This window comes from Fundulus heteroclitus, chromosome 16 (assembly GCF_011125445.2).
Source record: "Fundulus heteroclitus isolate FHET01 chromosome 16, MU-UCD_Fhet_4.1, whole genome shotgun sequence".
Lineage (NCBI taxonomy): Eukaryota > Metazoa > Chordata > Actinopteri > Cyprinodontiformes > Fundulidae > Fundulus > Fundulus heteroclitus.
In genome coordinates, this window is record NC_046376.1 from 13539367 (window position 1) to 13558282 (window position 18916).

The window sequence follows — 18916 nt, forward strand, 5'->3', positions numbered from 1 at the left end:
TGACTCGGTTTTGCAATATCTAATTGTTAAAGAATTTTAAATATATTACTGAGAGTATGACTCTTCAAGACAAAACTAAAAAGAGTGCAAAAGGTAAAAATATATCTTAGTCAGACGTTAGGTGTTTTAAAACCATATTGGAGTCAGTTCCACTGATCTGACATTTAATTTTGATCAAGTGAAAATCTTCTTTTTTTTTTTTTTTTTTTTTTTTTACTTGGTAAAGTTAATTTTAGATCACAAGATGAAACGATAATTACTTTTTTGAAAAGTGTTTTGCTTGTAAGACATCCAACAAGCTACTCAATAACAGTGCACCCAACGTTCTTTTCTTCTGAGCACTTTGCACTTAATTTACCTCCTTTATAATATAGACATAATACTGTTTATCAAGCAGCTGCATTATTTCATTTAGTCTTTAGACAAAGTTTGGTTGGCAAAGTGTTGGTTTTTGAAAAATTGCAACATTGTATCCATCAGAATAAGAGCAGAGATTTTAAATATGTTTTTGAGAATATTAACAATGCTATTTTTTTGTTTTCAAAATGAAAGGTTTCATAATTAATGCAGAACGTGTCAGTCTAAATAATGCAACTTTTACTTTAATGGCAAACTAAACTCATTAGTTTAGTTTGCCATTATTTCCCATTTTATTTCCCATTTTTCCACAACTAGGTTAAAGTTTTGCCTAAATTTTAAACCTTGTTTTAGAGAATTGCTGTCCAGTATAAAATAACTCTGTTCAGCTTTTTCCAGGCAAAATTATTTAAAATTTTGAAGTAAGATGATCAAATGTTTTTCAGGTTTGGTTAAAAAACATTAAAACATCCCTTTAATTTTAGCACAGAACAGTTGTACTTTCGTCATTAAAGTAGTTGTTTACTGGCAGACTTAGTTGCATATGACCTGTGTGATATTTAGCCGTCGCAGACGAAAGATGAAGACTGTAGAAAAATCGTGGCGAAATCTTGGGTCGTGGCTCTAAATCTGCAGCCTTACGTCACACAGTGAGAAAGGTACAAGGACGGCCAGTGTTAGCATTGTGCGATCAAAAGATAACCTGTTGTTATGATATGAGAGGCTCCACAGGTTCCTAACGGTGCTGCTCTGCAAATGAAGAAAAAAAAAATAAGTTTTGGATTTCTTAATCAATTCCTGTCGGGGATAACCTGTCCTGTTTGCTCCGATCAGACAAGTTTGTTTAATCAGAGCAAACAAACGTAGCCTTGACCAAGGCTGTGAATCGGTGGATCTTCATCAGCTGTGTGCATCTCGGATTGCACACCTGTCACAAACCGGTGCCAGCTTTCATTATTGTTCTCTATTGTGGGAGCCCATACAAAGACTGATAAATAATTTGGACCCTAACGCATTTCTTCCTGTTAGATTTTTTTTTTATATTCACCTGCAGGGAACATTGATGCGCTGTACTGGGACATTTTGGCGAACTTATTTTGTATTATTATTCATTAAAGGACGTTAACATTTGATGAAACTGATTCATCCAAAAAGAACTCTTTGATACATTACTGAACTATTTTTTTATCCAACTTGTTTGAATGCGGTCTTGTTTCGGATTCATTTGGGATTTGAAGTGTAGAGCATGTAGAGCAGCTGACTTTGTTTCTATTAAATGCAGCTGGTGCTGAAGGTGAATGGCATTCACCGATGTGGCGCACACTGAGGAAGTTGCTTATTGTCGTATGTTAGAAGCGATTCGGTAGTAAACAGTGATCGTACAATGTGCACATGTCAAAGTTGACGCTGCACGCTGCATCATGGAGTAGTCTACATTGCTAGAATCACTCAGTGTATACCGGGCGTTAGAGAGCTTACACTGTGCAGCACGAGGGGCCGCCCACTTTTCTTTGACAGAAACACTCTTCTGCAACCCCCACACTGCAAAAAGGGAACTAAAAATAAGTAAAATTTTCTTGAAATTAGAGTATTTGTCCTTGATTTGAGCAGGTAAATAAGACTATTTGCCAATGGAATAAGATTTTTGCACTTAAAATAATAACAATTCATCTCCACCACCTTATTTCAAGTGCAGAATAGCTAATAACCTTATTTTAGGGGTAAGAATACTCATTCCATTGGCAAATAGTCTTATTTAGCTGCTCAAATCAAGGAAGAATACACTGATTTCAAGATCATTTTACTTACTTTTAGTTCCCTTTTTGCAGTGTAGACGTTATGGCACCCTGGGTAGTAAGCTCTGTTAGCCCCATCAAGAACCACCACTGTTGTTGATTGATCGAAGAATATTTCAATAAAATATACAGCCTTGTTTTTACCTATAACAACGTCAAGGCGCTCACTGACACTTGAAATAAAGCTGTCTGGGGGGAAAAAAATTAGCAATTGCACATTTCTCTAAACAAGATTTACAAAAAAGCAACAACAACAAAAAAACAACAACAACTAGCTCATTAGAATTAGACACCATTTTAAACCTCGCCCATCTTCCCCCATTGAAAGCATGGAGAAATAAACCCGGAGATCAACATCACTGCAGGTTATGTATGTTTCTGCAGGAGAGTTAGCGAGAACACGAGTGCAGGGATGACAATGGAGAAACAGGAGTGTTAGTGACACTTCGGTACACAAGTCTCAATTACTCCGCTGTACTCACTTCCAGTGGCGGAGCCGTCACTGTTAGTTTCGGTCTTCTCGCTGGAAGAGAAAGGTAATGGGCGTGAAAACTCCGTCCCTTGGTCCGGAGGGCAGCCCGCCATCATGCAGAGACGCAGTAGGCCACATCTGAGGATCAACGGCCACAGGGCAAGGCAATTACAAAGCTAATGCTCAAAGCACCACTACCGGACACAATAAAACTTCTGACATCAACTCAGTTAGCTTGTAGTGAATAAACTCCTGGTATGTACATGAACGGAGATAGCTCAGCAATAGTCAATGTAAGAAGCTGAAAATCCGTGAATCCGACAGCAGATCAATAGCACAGCTGCCTGCAGCTGATGTTTTAGTGGTCTCTACTTGTGCTGTGCTCGCACAAGGCAGGGCAATTCTTCACTACTGTGGAGCTGGTAATGGCTCTGATAATAGCCTGCTGCTGTTCCTGTCAATACTCCTGCTTATGTGTCAAAGCTGAGGCAGTATTTGTGACTTTTAGAGGGTTAATGGGGCCTAATAGAGGGTCTTACGTGCTGTCGCTGTCTGGTGCCCGGGTCAGTACACTCTGCACGAGGCCAGTCAGGCTGGCTATTTGCTTCTCCATGGCCTCCATACGCTCCAGGCGGTGGTCCCTGATAAAGATACATCATACTTATAAGATTACCGGCATAGCATGCACTAGGGAGGTCAATGCTTTTATGAAGGCTTGACCTTAGAGGGGTTTATGTCTGAGGACACTGAGTGAGCTGTTCCAAATGAAGCCTGCTGAAACTGACCTGCTTGTGTCTGCATCTTGTCCAGATAAAGAGGGACCGAATCCAGGCTCCGAGTTGGAGCTGGGCCTCGACTTCGGGCTCTCCACGAACACGGACGAGGACGCGGAGTCTTTCCGGAACGTCTGCCTGACGGGCGAGGGCCGCGGCGAAGTAGAATAGGAGTCCCTGTCCCTCAGCTGCATGTCGGGGATCTTTTGCGGGGACGAGGGCGGCATTCGAAAGCCCATTCCCAGCGTGGCAGAGGAGTACGTGTCAGAGTACAGCGAGCCTCCGGGCTTGTAGAACGAGTCCTCCAGGTCTCCCTGAAGAGCAGCGGCAGAGTAGGTGCTGAGAGAGCGAACGGACCCTCGTCGGTACAGGCCGGTGGTGACCGGGTAGCTGAAAGGGTCTCCGATGGCAGCCAAAGACTGTGTGGAGGCAATGCTCAGGCGACCCTCGTTCATCAAACTGTAGGGGTCGGCGTACAGCGCCTCGTTTTTCATGAGGGCCAGCTTTTTGGCAGAAACCTCTTCATCGGGCTTGACATCGCGGCGCTCCAAGATGGCACTGGGCGACGGAGACAGACCCATGTTGGCACCGTGGCCACCCGGAGGGTGGTGGGGATGTCTGGGCTGTTCGTGCTGGGGGTGGTTGCCGGAGAAGGAGGGAGCGCGACCCCCGCTGTACGAGAGGCGAGAGCGGGACGGAGAGCCGGAGGGTGCCGAGGCCGAAGAGGACGGAAGGGTGTTGAGGCGGCGTGTTGGGGAAGATTCCCGAGATGAATAAACCATGTCTCTCTGAAAGGAATGAGATAGCTGTCAGGATGGAAGCAACTGGATGAAAGGGTCGTGTCTCCTATTGAACTACTCTACCACAGGCGAAAAAGAAAAAAAAATATGGGGATCTTTTCAAAAAGCAAAGCTAGATTTTGTTGCTTCCTGTCTAAGCAAGATAAAAAGGTGCCTGGAAAATAAAACGTGACATTAAGATTTCTGCTCACGGCTAAATATGAATTAACATTGGCATTGATCAAATTACATAACCACGCCTGATCGCTGTCTTTTTTGAGGCAAAATTGGGATAGTATGTTTAAAAAAGCCAAAGTAACGACGTCCATGGATGTCCAGTCTTTGGGTGGGACAACTTGGAAAGCAAAACCTAGCATGGGCTCATGATTTTTGAGTATTTTAAGACTAAAATTTTATTTTGAAGGAGTCAAACATGAATAATTCTCGTTAGTGTCAAACGCTTGAAAGCATTGCAGTTGTCATAGGATAGCTACACACTAAAATAAAGTCTCACCTTCAGACATTTAATCAGAGAAAACTTTGTTTTTAATCTTTGTTAAGTTAAGTTTACCAAAATGTTTTCTGTTTGCTCACTACCACCACATTGAGCAAGGTAATTTTTTTGTCTTTGTTTTTTTTTTTTTTTTTTTCATCTCTTCCCGGGTACTTTAACTTTTATGGCTTGGGTGAAACTTCTCACCTTAGAAGCGGTGGAATTGAGGTTTGTAAGTCAACTTGATCACAGGCACATTTTTAGCTCTGCCAGCAAACCTGCTGTAGGACTTCTTAGATTAGCGTTTGTGATGACTACTTCACAACACAATTGTCCTTAAGATGCATTGCACCTAATTTGACAGCATGCTTAAGGTCACAGTTCATTTGAACGACCCGTTTGTGCCCAAGCTTGAACCTTCTGGACAATATCTTTAGATTTTCTAATAGTGCACTTTCCTCATGGTGTCATGTTTTTTTTTTCTGTCTTGCAGAAAACCATGACCATAACATAGTAATATATTATTGTTTATTATTGTGAGGACAAATTCAAATGTAATTGGCAATATTATAGCCCACCAATTATTGCTGGTAAGCAATTTTGATAATTTTGATTTCTAACACATTGATTTTGCAATGACGACTGCGATTCAACATAATGTGAAGCTTTAGAAGTAAAATTGTAAAATATTTATAACAGATTTCTTGCACAAATCTGGCAATTAAAAAAAACTAAATAAATAAATAAACTGACTAAAAACAGGAAAGCTTTTGTCTGATATAATACCAGACAGGGAGGGGGAAATTGTATATTTTTAATCTCTGTATGTAAATATCATTTTAGCTGTATTTATTGTATTATATTTCAGGGCACAATAAGAACACTCTAAAAGATGTTGACCTAATCCCCTTTAAAAAGAGACTGCAGTAATAAATCAGCTCTGAATTAAGGAGGACTTCCTTTTCTCATCTTTTAATATCCCCATTTGGATTTGTTTTTTTTTTTCATTCACACCTTTTATTTATGAAAGCCTCAAAAATTACAGAGTACTGGATGGATAACTATACAAGCAGCTTAGCTCTCCCTGTCACATTTTTATTTGTTTCTCTGGATCCGAGCTCACAATATGTTACATAGAGAACATTAATGTTTCCTTCCCAGAGACAAGTGGACACAATAATCTGTCATCAAACTGAGCAGGAGGATCCTTTCAAAGGCGTTCATGGTTCTCCAGTGCAGAGGTGCCTGTCGTTTCTTTACCTCATATCAATCTTTTCCAGATAGATGGAAAGATGAATGTCAGCATTGCAACAGCGCCATATATCTACACAAACTGTAAACCCACACACACTTTTTAAAAATAGTATTTCTTTCCCTAGTTTGGTGTGAATAATGCAGATGGTAAGCAGCGTTTTGCATCACTAATACTTAAAGAAAAAAAAAAGTTATCCCTTGGGCTGCCTTTATCTTTTCTAAAACAGAGATCATTTTAAATGTTAAAATATGCTCATTTTACATAGGAGCATGTTCTCTCCTGCCTGCACAGCAACAGATGGCCTATTTGAAGATGAAAAAAAAAAAACTTCATTTCCAATGGGAAAACATGTTCCATCACTAAACCCTCGACACACTGCGAAAGTCTGCAAAGATACTGTACTCAAAAATAGCAAAACGGATCTTTTAAAGAAGCCCGCTGCTGCTCCAGCTATACAATATAACAGAGGCATTTGACACAAATTGCCCTTCCCACCTCTCGGGTCTCCTCTGCTTACCCGCAGGTCTCCGTTAGCCAGGTGGGCAGCAGCAGGGTAAGAAGCGTAGATGGGCTCTTTGCGGTAAATCTTGATGACGCTACGGTCCTGGATGTCCCGCACGTCCTCCAGCTCGTAGAAGACGTTTCGGGCCTCGTCTTTGATGAGGATCGCAGTGTTGGGCGACTTCAGCATCCCCGCTGTCAACTTCTGAGGGAACATGTGCACGATGAGAGCGTGCAGCGTGTCCATGCTGCTAAGCTCGTGGGTGATGTGAACCCGCCGTGTCTCATCTCCATACTGCAGGAAGAGCACGCCTAGGAGAGAGTTGTGGGGGAGAGGTGGTTGAGTCAGAAGTGGTTGGCTTTATTAGCTGAGAGAATAACCAGAGGAGGCACACTTTTGCAAGCTGTGGCATTGGTTGTGATCCACAAATTCTGCTTACTGCTACACAAAAAAAACAACAACAACGGTGCGTTCCCTTGCTCGTGTTTAAATCACTAGAATTTCCGCTCACATTTGATACAACGACAGTTTCGATATATTTTATTGGGATTTTAGGTGAAAAAACCAACACAAAATAGCTCATTATTCTGAAGTAAGTTAATGAAGGAGGAAGGAGTGCAACTAATTGCCTTTAGATGTCCACTAATTGGTGACTAGAGTTAAATCTCGGTATGAATCCAGCTGTTCTGTGAAGGCCTCAGAGGTTTGGTAGAAAACTATAGGGAACAATAAAGTAAGTGCGAAGAAGTTTAAAGCAAGGTTAAGTTACATAAAAAATATCCCAAACTAAAGGCAACTAAAAATAAGTAAAATTTTCTTGAAATTAGAGTATTTTTCCTTGATTTGAGCAGCTAAATAAGACTATTTGCCAATGGAATAAGATTTTTGCACTTAAAATAATAACAATTCATCTCCACCACCTTATTTCAAGTGCAGAATAGCTAATAACCTTATTTTAGGGGTAAGAATACTCATTCCATTACTTACTTTTAGTTCCCTTTTTGCAGTGTAGAGGCTGAAAAAGACTTGAAACTGGGGTGGAGGCTTACAGAACAACATATAGCCACAGCTACAATGAAATGGTCTGCATCAAAGCATAGTCATGTGTAAGAATGGACTAGTCAAAGCCCGCACATACATGTAATTGAAGCTCTAAGGCAAGAATTAAAAACTGACGGATAAATATGAACTTTATTGTGCTGGTCCTTCTAGTAAAATCCCAATAACAAGCAATGACAAAATTCTAAAACCTGAAGCAAAATGAATAATTTTGTGAGGTACTGTAAGAGCATGGATAGTAAGTTTTGGTAGCTATTGGAGAATGTTTAACAAAGTTCACTGATTTGTGAACAGCTTGGATATTAAGACCAACTAAAATAATCTGTTACGTCCGAACAATGTTTTAAAATGCAGTGTTTTTTTTAGATAAACAGCAGTAGGCCAGCCTTACAAGAAAAGAGGAAGAATGTCATGTTGTATGATGTGTATGATGCCTGACTAACCTGAAAATTCATCTTCATACACGAAGGGACAAACAAAAACAACGACAAGGCAAAGAAAAAAGGGAATTACAAACGGGGCAAAAATTAACAGGTACAAGTCATAGAGAAAAGAAAAAAGACAGGTATTAGTAGAGACAGAGGAAAAAGACACGCGTTTCCACTTCTACTCCAACTTTAAATTCAGACTGCTAACACCTTGGTCATTCTTGGTTGTTCACTGTCCGACATAATGACATAATTATCAAAATTAGACAGATATTTGAGTTTTTCTTCTTACCAACTTTCTTAACCATGTAACTCCAAACGTATCATTTTTAATACAATATTTCTGAGACCTCTCCCTCTTCACCAAAGTCAGTATTTTTTTGAACACACATCTTTTTTACAACATTCAAATGAATATACTTTACACACCCTATATAAAAATACACATGACGAAAGTGTACTTTTGGGTCTAATGTATCAATTATGGCACACAGAAAATTTGAAAGCCTGACGTTTCATTTTTTAAAACTAACCAAAAAAATATTTCTTTTTAAAAAAAAATGTGAAGTCTCCTCGCAGTTACCTGCATCAAGCTCTAAAGAGTTGAAACACAACATTTGGGTTTTCAGCAATATTACAAAGATTAAGTCACACTCTGTAATAGTATGACTATTGGTGATTTACAGGCTATAAACCTTGAAATGTACATTTTTCATGTTCCAGAAACACTCATTTAATCGTCTTATTTCTATGCAGAAAGGGTAATTAAGCCAGAAACCACTTGCAATGTAAAATGCATTGAGGACACAACATCTCCTCCTGCTATCTGGCAGCGGAGCGTTTCACAGTGAGCAGCAACACGACGTAAAGAGACAGCAGCTAGATCTGCCTCCAGTCCAAGCAGCCTGTTGCGACAGGTCGTGCCAGAATGGCCTCGGCATCATTACCTGGAGATCGCAGCTTATTCTGGCTGGCGGAACGAGACAGCGGCAGGCTCTGGCGGAATCGGTTCATCCGGTTGAACCCGAGGGGCATGTCCGCTTCTGACATGGTCTCCAGGGATTCAGCGGAGGCAAAGGAAAGCTTGGCGGCCTGGTCGGCGAGCCCGGACTGGGTGGACTGGGAATGGCGTGGACTGCGGCTCTGCAGGACACACGGAAGGCACAAGCGAGTTTAGTGAGAGGTGAAACCGTGGCAGAGAAAAATGCATTCGACAGGGCTGATGTCGCACGACCAACCGGAGGAGACGGGGGGAACACACACAACGAGGCAAAACACAATGAGCCAGCTAACAAGATTATTCAGACCTTGACAATGGTTTTAGCTATCAGCCATTCACTGAAAGTGGCTTGCACCGCAGTTTATGCCATCAGAAGAGTGATGTAAAAAAATAAAAGAAGAAGTCTTCCCACATGAAATCATTGGTATCAAACAGTGTAGCCACCGGACAAAAGTTATGCTCTGTATTCTTGACTTCACATCCATCCATGCACCCTTGATCCGAACTCTTGTCCCTGTACACCTATGAACTTTTAAATGAATGCTTGTGGGATGGGAGGAGAAGCTCATGCAAATCCCAGGCTGTCACTGTGGGTTTATCCTGCTGGCTTACGCCCTGGTATCCCTCCCTCTCTCTCTCTCTCTCTCTCTCTCTCCCTTTCACACACACTTTCTCCCCCAAAGACTGTTAGCTCGGCTGAGGCTGAGCTCGCTGAACTGAACTCCCTGATTGCCCGCCGCTGTACCGTTTCCTCCAGCTCAGGGGCTGCTGTAATGAGCTCCCCGAATGCTGTCTGCTGATTGTTTCCACGGAAGAAGCAGACACATCCTCAGCCCACAGTTTAGTAGCTGTGCCTGTCTCCTTCTCTTTGAAGCATGAACACAACGGTTGTCACCTCTTCCTCTCGCTGCTCGAGTCCAGCTGGTGCACGAACCTTACCGAGAGCTTTCGTTTGAGTGTGAGTTTTTAATTAATGGTAGACTAAATGCGGTGACCTAAGGGATCATCTTTGTGCTCGCAGATTCAAAACAGGGATTTTTTTTTTTTTAAATGACAAAAACACCAAACCGAAACTATCAAAGGAAAAGAAACATGAAACACAACTTTATATTCATTTAATATCATGTGGTGGGGTGTACAATGTTTACTGTAACCTCTTGTTAGTCTGTAGGAACCCCTTCTCAATCCCTTAGAAATAGAGAGTTTAAACAGGAAAAGGTATTGTTTAGTTAAGTGTTAAAGTCTGCCTGATTTACTAATTCTTTATACAATGGAGGATTGCAAAGTTACAATCTGTGGCTGTAATTGAGCTGAGGCGCTAAGACAGGTGCGCTGCAGGCATACTGTATTTGTCATGTAGTAACTCGTAATGTGTGTCAGTTTTATCCTGAATCTGTTACATTAACAGAAACTCAGGGGCAGCTCGTCCATTTACGCCGATTAAGCAGTAATTTAAAAAAATTTTTTAAAGTTAACAGGAACCACGTGGATTTTGGCTTAATTTTTGTTACGCAAACGGTGGCCCACCAAATTTTAAATCATCTAAAGCAAAGCTGAGCTTCATGGCTGAGAAGATTTCCTCCTCAACAAATTTTCTGAATGAGCCAAATAACCTTTGATCCTAAATTGTAAATAATCTCTTTTAATTTTTTTCCTCCCTGATGTAATGAGGACTGTCAGTGGAAGTGAAACATTATGAATTTCTCATTCAGGAAGAAATCGCGCAGCTACAAAAAATGTATTCATTCAAAATCTGTTTTAAAGACAGAGGTTTCAACAACTATAGCAGTTTAATATTTATCAACAAAAGAACTTTCCATACATTAGAAATTGATTTCAAAACTAGTTGGCATAAAAAGCTCTAATTATAAATGCAGCGGGGTAAAAAGTGCCATATTTTAGTCTCAAAAGCTTTATATATGAGTATATACATCAATTGCACTTGAGGAAAAATCTCTCTGTTTGTTTACGAATCACAAATGAACCGCTAATAACTGTCATCATGATTAAAAGTAAACGTCAAGTAGGTTTGCTTTTTGTGGGACAGCTGGTGTTCAGGTGAACAACAAGAAATGTTGTTTTTTTTTAGTGTATGTTCATCTCAGCGGGTTCTAAAATTATTTGTTTCATGTGTGTAAAATGCAGCAAAAACACAGATTTTTCTTGCTGATTTTTTGAGGACTTCTATGATTTTTTAAATTAAAGCAGGATATTTTATTTGGTTGTAAATTTTGCAGACATAAATCTGTAGTCATCTTGATTTTGCAGCAAGATTTGTCCACAGATGACCAGAATGGACATGTCTTCACAGAAAACAGTACAGTTCACGTTTGGTCCCTCGTGTGGCACGGCTCAGTGGAGATGTCCTTCTTAGATTAATTGTTTTGGTCCATAATTTGAATTATTGCAATGAAAACAACTATTGACAGGCTAATAGCCTTTGGTATATCTTGAATTAAACAATACTGACCAACAGTCACGAGAAAAACAATAAAGTTTAACATTTCCTACCTGAAAAATAGCAATTACCAATGACAGAGTGTACCTGTTAATATGGACATAAAGCAGAACTGCTAGGAAGATGAAAATAAATAATGATGCTGAAGAATATGCTAAAGAAAAAACATTGCATCAAAGTCTAAGAGTGAGATGGCTTAGAGATGGAAGGCACTTTACTTCAAGATAGGAATTTTTGTTCTGGTTAATTTAGTGTATAATTTTAAATATTTTAAAGTTTTCATCCAGTTTAAGATCATCGGTGCACTGTAGGCCACCCACCAAACAAAACATTTGATTAAGTCAGAAACTGAGTGACGGATTTTGTGTTGAGGAAATGTTTGTTTCAGTTCATCTTGACTTGAACTTCATGCAAAAATAAACAGAACTGATTAAAACTTCTCCCACTGTGAAAACCATAAAATAAATAGGTAAAAAATATGCTCACTTAGTGTGACACTGTTTGAACCCTAGGTGGCGCTTGTTAAGAACCGAGTGACATTTATTTAATGTCTGACTGTGCCTGGTGATACTTGTTTAGCAGATGTTTAACTCTAGGAGATGCTGCAAAACCCGTATATAAATGGCAGAAAAGCTGCAGGAGAAAATTATGTCTCATATGAGGATTTAAAACGAATATTCAGATGTCTTACCATAGTCATTATATTATAATGACTATGGTCATTATAACTCTGTGGCTTGCTGTGCAAATGCAACCAGGTCAGTATTTAAACTCTATTGTGTTACTATTAGCAGTCCTTTTTGCATTGCTTTGGTGTGGCCTGCTTTAAACTAAAACCAATTACTCCCTGTGCAACTTAAAAAAAAAATCAAGAAAACTAAATGTGGATTATCTCCTTAATTACAGCAGCAGTCTTTTCATATGTATATTTAATGCAGTTTAGAGTTTGACCTCCTTTAAGTCATTCCAACCTGCCATTTTTTGGCATTGCTGTGGTGTGGATTGTTTTAATTATAAACTTAATTGACTAATTTTCTGTTTTGGCACTAAACTAAATGAGATAAAAGAATGTGTGCATTTTCTACTGAATTGGAGAATGTGTGGCTTAAGACGGAAATTCTCTCATGTACATGCATGTAAGGTTTGTACAATGTAGGACTTGTATAAAAACTACAACACAGCACTGTGTTGTTTATGTCTTAATAAAGGGATCAATATAAACATTTATTAGACTAGTCCTTTGTCCATTCTAGAAGATCTCACCAATATTTAAAGAAATTTGGATATGCAATTATTGTGAAAAACTAGCTATATAGGAGATTATACAGCTACCATGTGTCACCATGGCGAAATGATCTGCCTCGATGATGGTGACAATAAAAGATTCATGATTCTTGATTACATTTTTGCAATTTTATTGCTCCTCTTTGGGTATTGCTTTGCTTGAAAAACATCATTGAGTTGTATGTTAATGGCAAATATTTTCCCCACTGTTGGACAGTAAAGGTATTTCTATTCTAAAATGTAAAAAAAATAAAGTGTTCTTCTTCATCTTGTGTAACATTAGTTTATTTTGTTGTCTTACCTTTGAAGATCTACTGAAGTCTATATGTTTTTATGTCCATAGAACGGTTTACATAGAAATGTGTTTTTACTTAGACAATGTTGTATCCATTGACTCAAGAGCAAATTATTGCCCCATTTGTCTTACACTTACTGCTATTGTTTGCAAAAAAAACATGTACAATAAGTTTACAAGGTAAGCAGCCTGCAGACATTCATCGTACAATGTCAGAGTCCTTTTGACACGATCATACATAATTCAGTCCTGCACCCACACATGAAGAATCCAGAGATAGTGTTGGCAGACGACATTAGGGCGCTAACGGAAAGTGTGTGATGCTGACAGATAACCCCCACCGTGTTTTCTAATAGGGTAATTTATCTAAACAGTGACCACATTGAAAAAAAAAAAAAAACAACAGCCAGCAGCATCCCAGGGGCTCAGCAGATACTGCAGAGTGCAACTTTCTGGCCTTACTGTCAAACAGCCAGATAGTAATGGGGAAGTATAACTTGTAAATGTTTAGCTGGTAGGGATTGAATTAGATAGTAAGAGATAAATAATAATAAAAAAGATTTTGTCAGCTTTATTGGAAAAAAGACTGAGGGGAAAAAGTCTTGCAATCTGAAATATGAGGAAATTGTGTACCACATTGGGAAATACACTCCTTTGTTTGTTTGAGCAAAGGAACTGCTTGCTTCCCACAAAGTCTGCAGGTCTAAAATTTCAAACCCTGATCCTGCTGGAAAGGAAACAAAAAAACTTCGTAGGAACAGCAGAATCAGAGCGACGCTCAATTCCCTTCGAAATGTGCGGCTGAATTATAAATGTATCATAATTTTAAGCTCGACATTTCACAACGTGCTCCAAACACCGACGTCCATATTTCTGCTTCCACTTATAGGAGATTGGATAATATCATTCTGGAGTAATTTTGTATTCTAAACGTTATATGTGAAAACACCATCTGGTTATGCATCTGCTCCTGTTAGACAAGCCAGGAACTGGTTCTGCCGCCTTTCTCCCTTTAAACCCTTTTTATCTCCTAGTCATCAGGACAGTTTCAACGGCACCTCGTTGCTACTGAGCATCCTACAGTCTTTGTGCACCAGGGATGAGATGGAGAAATAAGGTGTGGAAAGTGGGACAAGGTGGCCTGACAACAGACCTCAGGCTACAAACTGCATTAAACTTATGCAACCTCCCACCATGTCATCTGGTGTCTTGTGCTAGTACGAGTACATGCTCTCACACATGAAAACACAAACACCCTCACAGAGGAATGTTTTAGGGTCGAACACTGGAAGCTGGACTGTATCATAGAGATAAATTAAATCTAGGATTAGTAAAGAGAAACAATGTTTTCCCCAGAACAGATTATTTTCTGTTTGAGCTTTTCTTTTTATCATACTTGCAACTTTAAGATCATTAGACATATACTAAAGATAGCATAAGGGATTACAAAGAGCATTTTTAAGCAACAATTTGATTTATTAACGTAAAAAAAACTGTTGCAAACTAACCCAAATGTGAAAGTTTATATTTTTTAAATACATTATTTATTCTTACTATAATACCTAAGTTATATCACATTTTCTCACAAGCCACACCCAGGCCTATTTACCACCTGACCTACAAATGAAGCATGCCTCACAAGCATTGACTTATGGTTCCTGATTCAACAGTAAGAGAGACTGGCACCACTGGAGATTTTTCAAAGCAAAAAACACTGGTGAACATAAGCAACACAAAGTCTCGTCTAACGTTTCCCTAAATAATCTTGTTGGTTTTACAAAGCATTTTCTATACTTTTAATAAAGTTTCCATTCAATGGCATTTGGTCTAAAACTAACCCTACATTTCAAAACGTAACATCATATCGTGTGAGGGTTGGGGGCTGCTTTACTGCTTGTGGACCGGGAGGACTTGCTTAGACTTAGACAACTTTATTTGTCATTTTGAATGCACAGAGTGCGTACAAAACGAAATTTCGTTGCATACAGCTTGTAAATTGCAGTAAAATCGAATTACAGTATAAGGTGCAGCAGTGATTTAAAAGTAAGCAATTTAAATGTAGACAATGCAGGAGAAGTCACAGTGTACAGGTGAGTATTTTTTTTAAAACATTTGTATGTGCAGAACTGATTGTGCAAGGGCATTTGTGCAAGAATACAGCTTGTAATTTACAATAGATTTAAAATACAGTATAAGGTGCAGCACTGAATTTAAAAGTAAAGCAATTGAAATGTAAACAATGCAGGAGAAAGTCACAGTGTATAGGTGAGTATTTTTAAAAACAAAAAACATTTGTATGTACAGAATTTGATTGTGCAAAGGGCATTTGTGCAAGAATGCATTTAAAAACTAAGAGTTCGGCACCATTTGTAATGCTAGATGGAGATGCAATGATGCAAAATGTGCAAATATGTGAATGTTGTGCAGAGTTTTTGGGTTATAGTTCAGCAGTTCAGCAGCAGTTCAACAGTCTGATGGCAGCAGGGAAAAACCTGCGCCAAGGGACTTTCTGCTTTTTTACCAGGAAATCTAGAAGGAGATTGTCTGGACATCTGTTTTTGACCTTAAGATCAACACTTGGTTAGGTAGCAGGACAATAATCTAAAGCACACCAGCAGGTCCCCCTCTGAGTAATTCAGTACCCGAGTAAAAATCCTGACCTAAACCTGATTCACATACTGTGAGATGAACTCAAACAGGCCATTCATGTTAGAAAGCCCTCCAATGTGGCCGAATTTAAACTATTTTACAAAAAAAAAAAATGTTCGCCAGAATCCCTCCACAGTTATGTAAAATATTTATAAGCAGCAATTGCACCAAGGGGGAACAACCAGTTATAGGAGGGTAATTACTTTTTCACACAGGGGCAGGCAGCTTTGGATAGTCCCTTTTTTGAAGGAAATCACTAAGTAAAAATGGCTCATTTGCTTTTACTCAGGTTATCTTTGATCAGAAATCTGAAACATTTCTTTGACCAAAAGAGAAGTATAAAAAGTACAAAACCTGTAATAGTTTTCTCATTACTGTAAATGATGTAATGAAACACTCGGATGACTTCAGAGTCAATTAAATGTTAATTTATCTGCCTCATTTTCACTGGACAGATTGAGCAAGAAATTGTAACCGGAGTTGCTCCCCCGGAAATCTAATTTTCTGTCAGAGCAGCTGTGATCTGACGAGTGCTTTTGCTGAGGGTCACAATGCTCCAATAATTGCCCGAGAAACTTGACATCCAGCAGCTATAAACTTTAATCGGCTTTTTAAAAATATTTCTGGAGTGTAATTTCACATGATGTGGGGTAAATCCTTCAGCCCGACATGCACTGATGAATGTTACTGACTGTGTGGGATCTATGCTTTCCTTGATATCCAGAACATGCAACTTATAGTTGATAACGCCGAGGAGCTGTGGCGTCTCTGCATCTGGGGCCAGTGGGGCCAGACCCCACCAGGTGTCGTTGTGGAGCTCCATGTTCACAATAATCAGTGGGACAGGATCATAGACCAATTTTGTAAAAGAAAAAAAAAGACAGATTCCCTTACCAATAAAATTCTTTCATAAACATTTGTGTCTATATATGCAAGACTGCCTGAATACCAACAAGCTCAGAAGGCTAAATCCTCTTGAGGAGCCTTGATACTGGGGCCGGCCCATCGACGTTTGTTTAAATAATTGACGTCTGAAATCGCAGGGCACATGACCAACACGCTCTCAGTGGACAACTGTGGGGCACAAATATCGTGGCCCCAAGCTCGGATCGTCCAATCAAAATACTGGAAATGCACACGTTACGTTCACCTTCTGCCGAATGGTGCGCGACCATCTATGCGAGGCAAATGTATTGGTATAGCACATTTCAGTACAAGGACAATGCAAAGTTAACCTGACTCCGCCAGATGGATTTGCTCCGCATATCCATCTGGAAACCTTCCGTTGAAGTAATTTTGGGAAGGGGCGAAAATACTGGTTAGCTGATTGGCCTATGTTGGTTATAGACGGGCCAAATAAACCAATCAGATCAACGAAGCATATGACGTACTAACAGCGACGACGAAAACACAACCACAAGCTCTTGCCGAAACCAGTCGGGAGAAGAGCAAAACATCTTTTCCTCTGAGAAAAGCCTCCAGAGCAGCGTTTTGCTCTTCTTTCAGCGAAGAAATACTCTGTAATTTCGATAAAGCTTGCTCGATAGCCATGCTAACGCTAGTTTCATCGGCTGAAGCCGCCATGTTCTTTAGACTGAACTGTCGCGCTTCCCGTTGCGTCACACCTCAACCCGCCTCAAAGCCAACTCTGATTGGATGTTCGTTTGGTGAACGGCTCCAAATTTTCTTTAACGGAGAGTAGCCAGACTGATCTGCGAGTGAAACCTTGAAAGGTCGCGAGATCAGGATGGTCTCACGAGGCTAATGCAAAGTGCGTTACGTGATCAAAACACCGGAAAATAAAAACAGAAAGTTCAGTTCAATAAATGAATATAAGTAACCCTTTATTTGTAATGTTATGTATAATTAAATTACATTTAGCTTTTATAAAACGGCATTTCTAGTGTGTTGGTGTATGCTAATTTGCCTGTTTAATTTAAAATTGATCAAAGTCAGGTTGTATGCATCACAAAAAAAAAAAATGTGTTGCTGCTAATATGTGTTGAGTTTTTGTGCCCCTCCTAACTTATCATGCCAGAGACGGCACTGGCGAGGAGGTAATCATGTCTGATTCAACCTGACTGAGGAGAGGCAGAAAGGGATATCACTGTTTGTTGTGTCTGGTTCACATGGCAAGATAATTATGCCACGTTTTGACCCGATCTTTCCCTCACGACAATCTTAAGGACGCCCTGATTATCGTGATGGCTCTAAAGATAATTTCATGTGTGGAGTGTTCAGTGATCTAGTCCGCTCGAAAGGATGCCGGGATTGCTCCTCAAAATGGGGATTTTCTTTTTGTTGGATTGTCTTGGCCTGATGTTTTAGCATGTGGGGTGTTCCCCAAGGACAAATAAGCACGGCGCCTGTTGAATGTGACGTGTAGCCAGTAAGAAAGCGAGGTGAGGGAAACCCCGAGGGGAATGCCAAATACCTGTGTATGAACATGTTTTTTTTTGTCTCTCTGTTAAAATTAGTCCACAAGCCATTGCTTCTCCCTCGTTAGCCACTTTTAGTCACTCGGAGCTTACGTTTGGAGCTCGAGAGCTTTTGCCAGATTTCCCGTCTGACATCTGAGTGTCGGTGAGTGAAATCTGTCCATGGGTGGGCGTGTTGTGCCTGCAGTCGTGGTCCTGCGCTACTCATGGCGGCAGGACCAAACCTGTTACAGCTACAGCTTTAAAATCTCTCAAGTTCTGAAAATCGAATGACAATTTTCAAAATCTTGCTGTGTGAACCAGGAATTAATCAATGGAGATATAGTTGTGTGTGCTTTTGTACACGGGTGATTTAAGGTATGGGGCTCAAAGAGCAGGCGAGACAGTGTGGCTGAGCTGCACTGCAGTCTGGGTCCTGAGGCTGGTTCATGACTTGATGGACGCAAGTACTCTCCACTTCTAATCTCCCTCCCCCCCTTGAGCAAGACGAAAAAGAGAAAAGTCACACAGCTGGATGTGAGTGAACTCTTTGGATTCAGGGTAATATTTTAAATGGGTAAAATTACGAATCTCTGAACTTGTCCACTTTTCCTCCATTCGTCTGACGTCCAGCTTGTTTGTTTTCACCCCCATTTATGCTTCACTTACACAGCTTTCATACTACATCACTCACTGGTTCTCTTCCATCACTCCAAGAGCTTGTTTCTGATTCTCACTGAGATGACTGATGTCAACGTTTCTGCCTTTGCCTCAATCTCCGACGCAGAGAGAGTCACTATCTGCACCTCAGTATAACGAGTCTGCACTTTTCTAAAGCTTTTTAGGAAATTTAGAGAAAACAACTCCTTAAAATACCCGTACCTGACATCCATTTTACT

At 40.0% G+C, this 18916-nt stretch overlaps 1 protein-coding gene across 12 annotated transcripts in view; it reads right to left on the reverse strand.

Annotated features, from left to right (window-relative positions):
• The window catches only part of si:ch211-278a6.1 (SRC kinase signaling inhibitor 1), a 138780-nt gene that overhangs the window by 26951 nt on the left and 92913 nt on the right, over positions 1-18916 (reverse strand). For 8 of the 12 annotated variants that reach the window (XM_021324619.2, XM_036147834.1, XM_036147835.1 and 5 more), the window contains 6 exons: positions 8862-9057; positions 7930-7941; positions 6443-6738; positions 3411-4186; positions 3165-3266; positions 2636-2763 (listed from right to left, as the gene is read on the reverse strand). In XM_021324619.2, coding sequence (XP_021180294.2) covers positions 2636-2763; positions 3165-3266; positions 3411-4186; positions 6443-6738; positions 7930-7941; positions 8862-9057 — 1510 coding nt within the window. The remainder of the gene's footprint in view (positions 1-2635; positions 2764-3164; positions 3267-3410; positions 4187-6442; positions 6739-7929; positions 7942-8861; positions 9058-18916) is intronic. The other 4 variants (XM_036147839.1, XM_036147838.1, XM_036147837.1 and 1 more) reach the window with 1 other exon arrangement.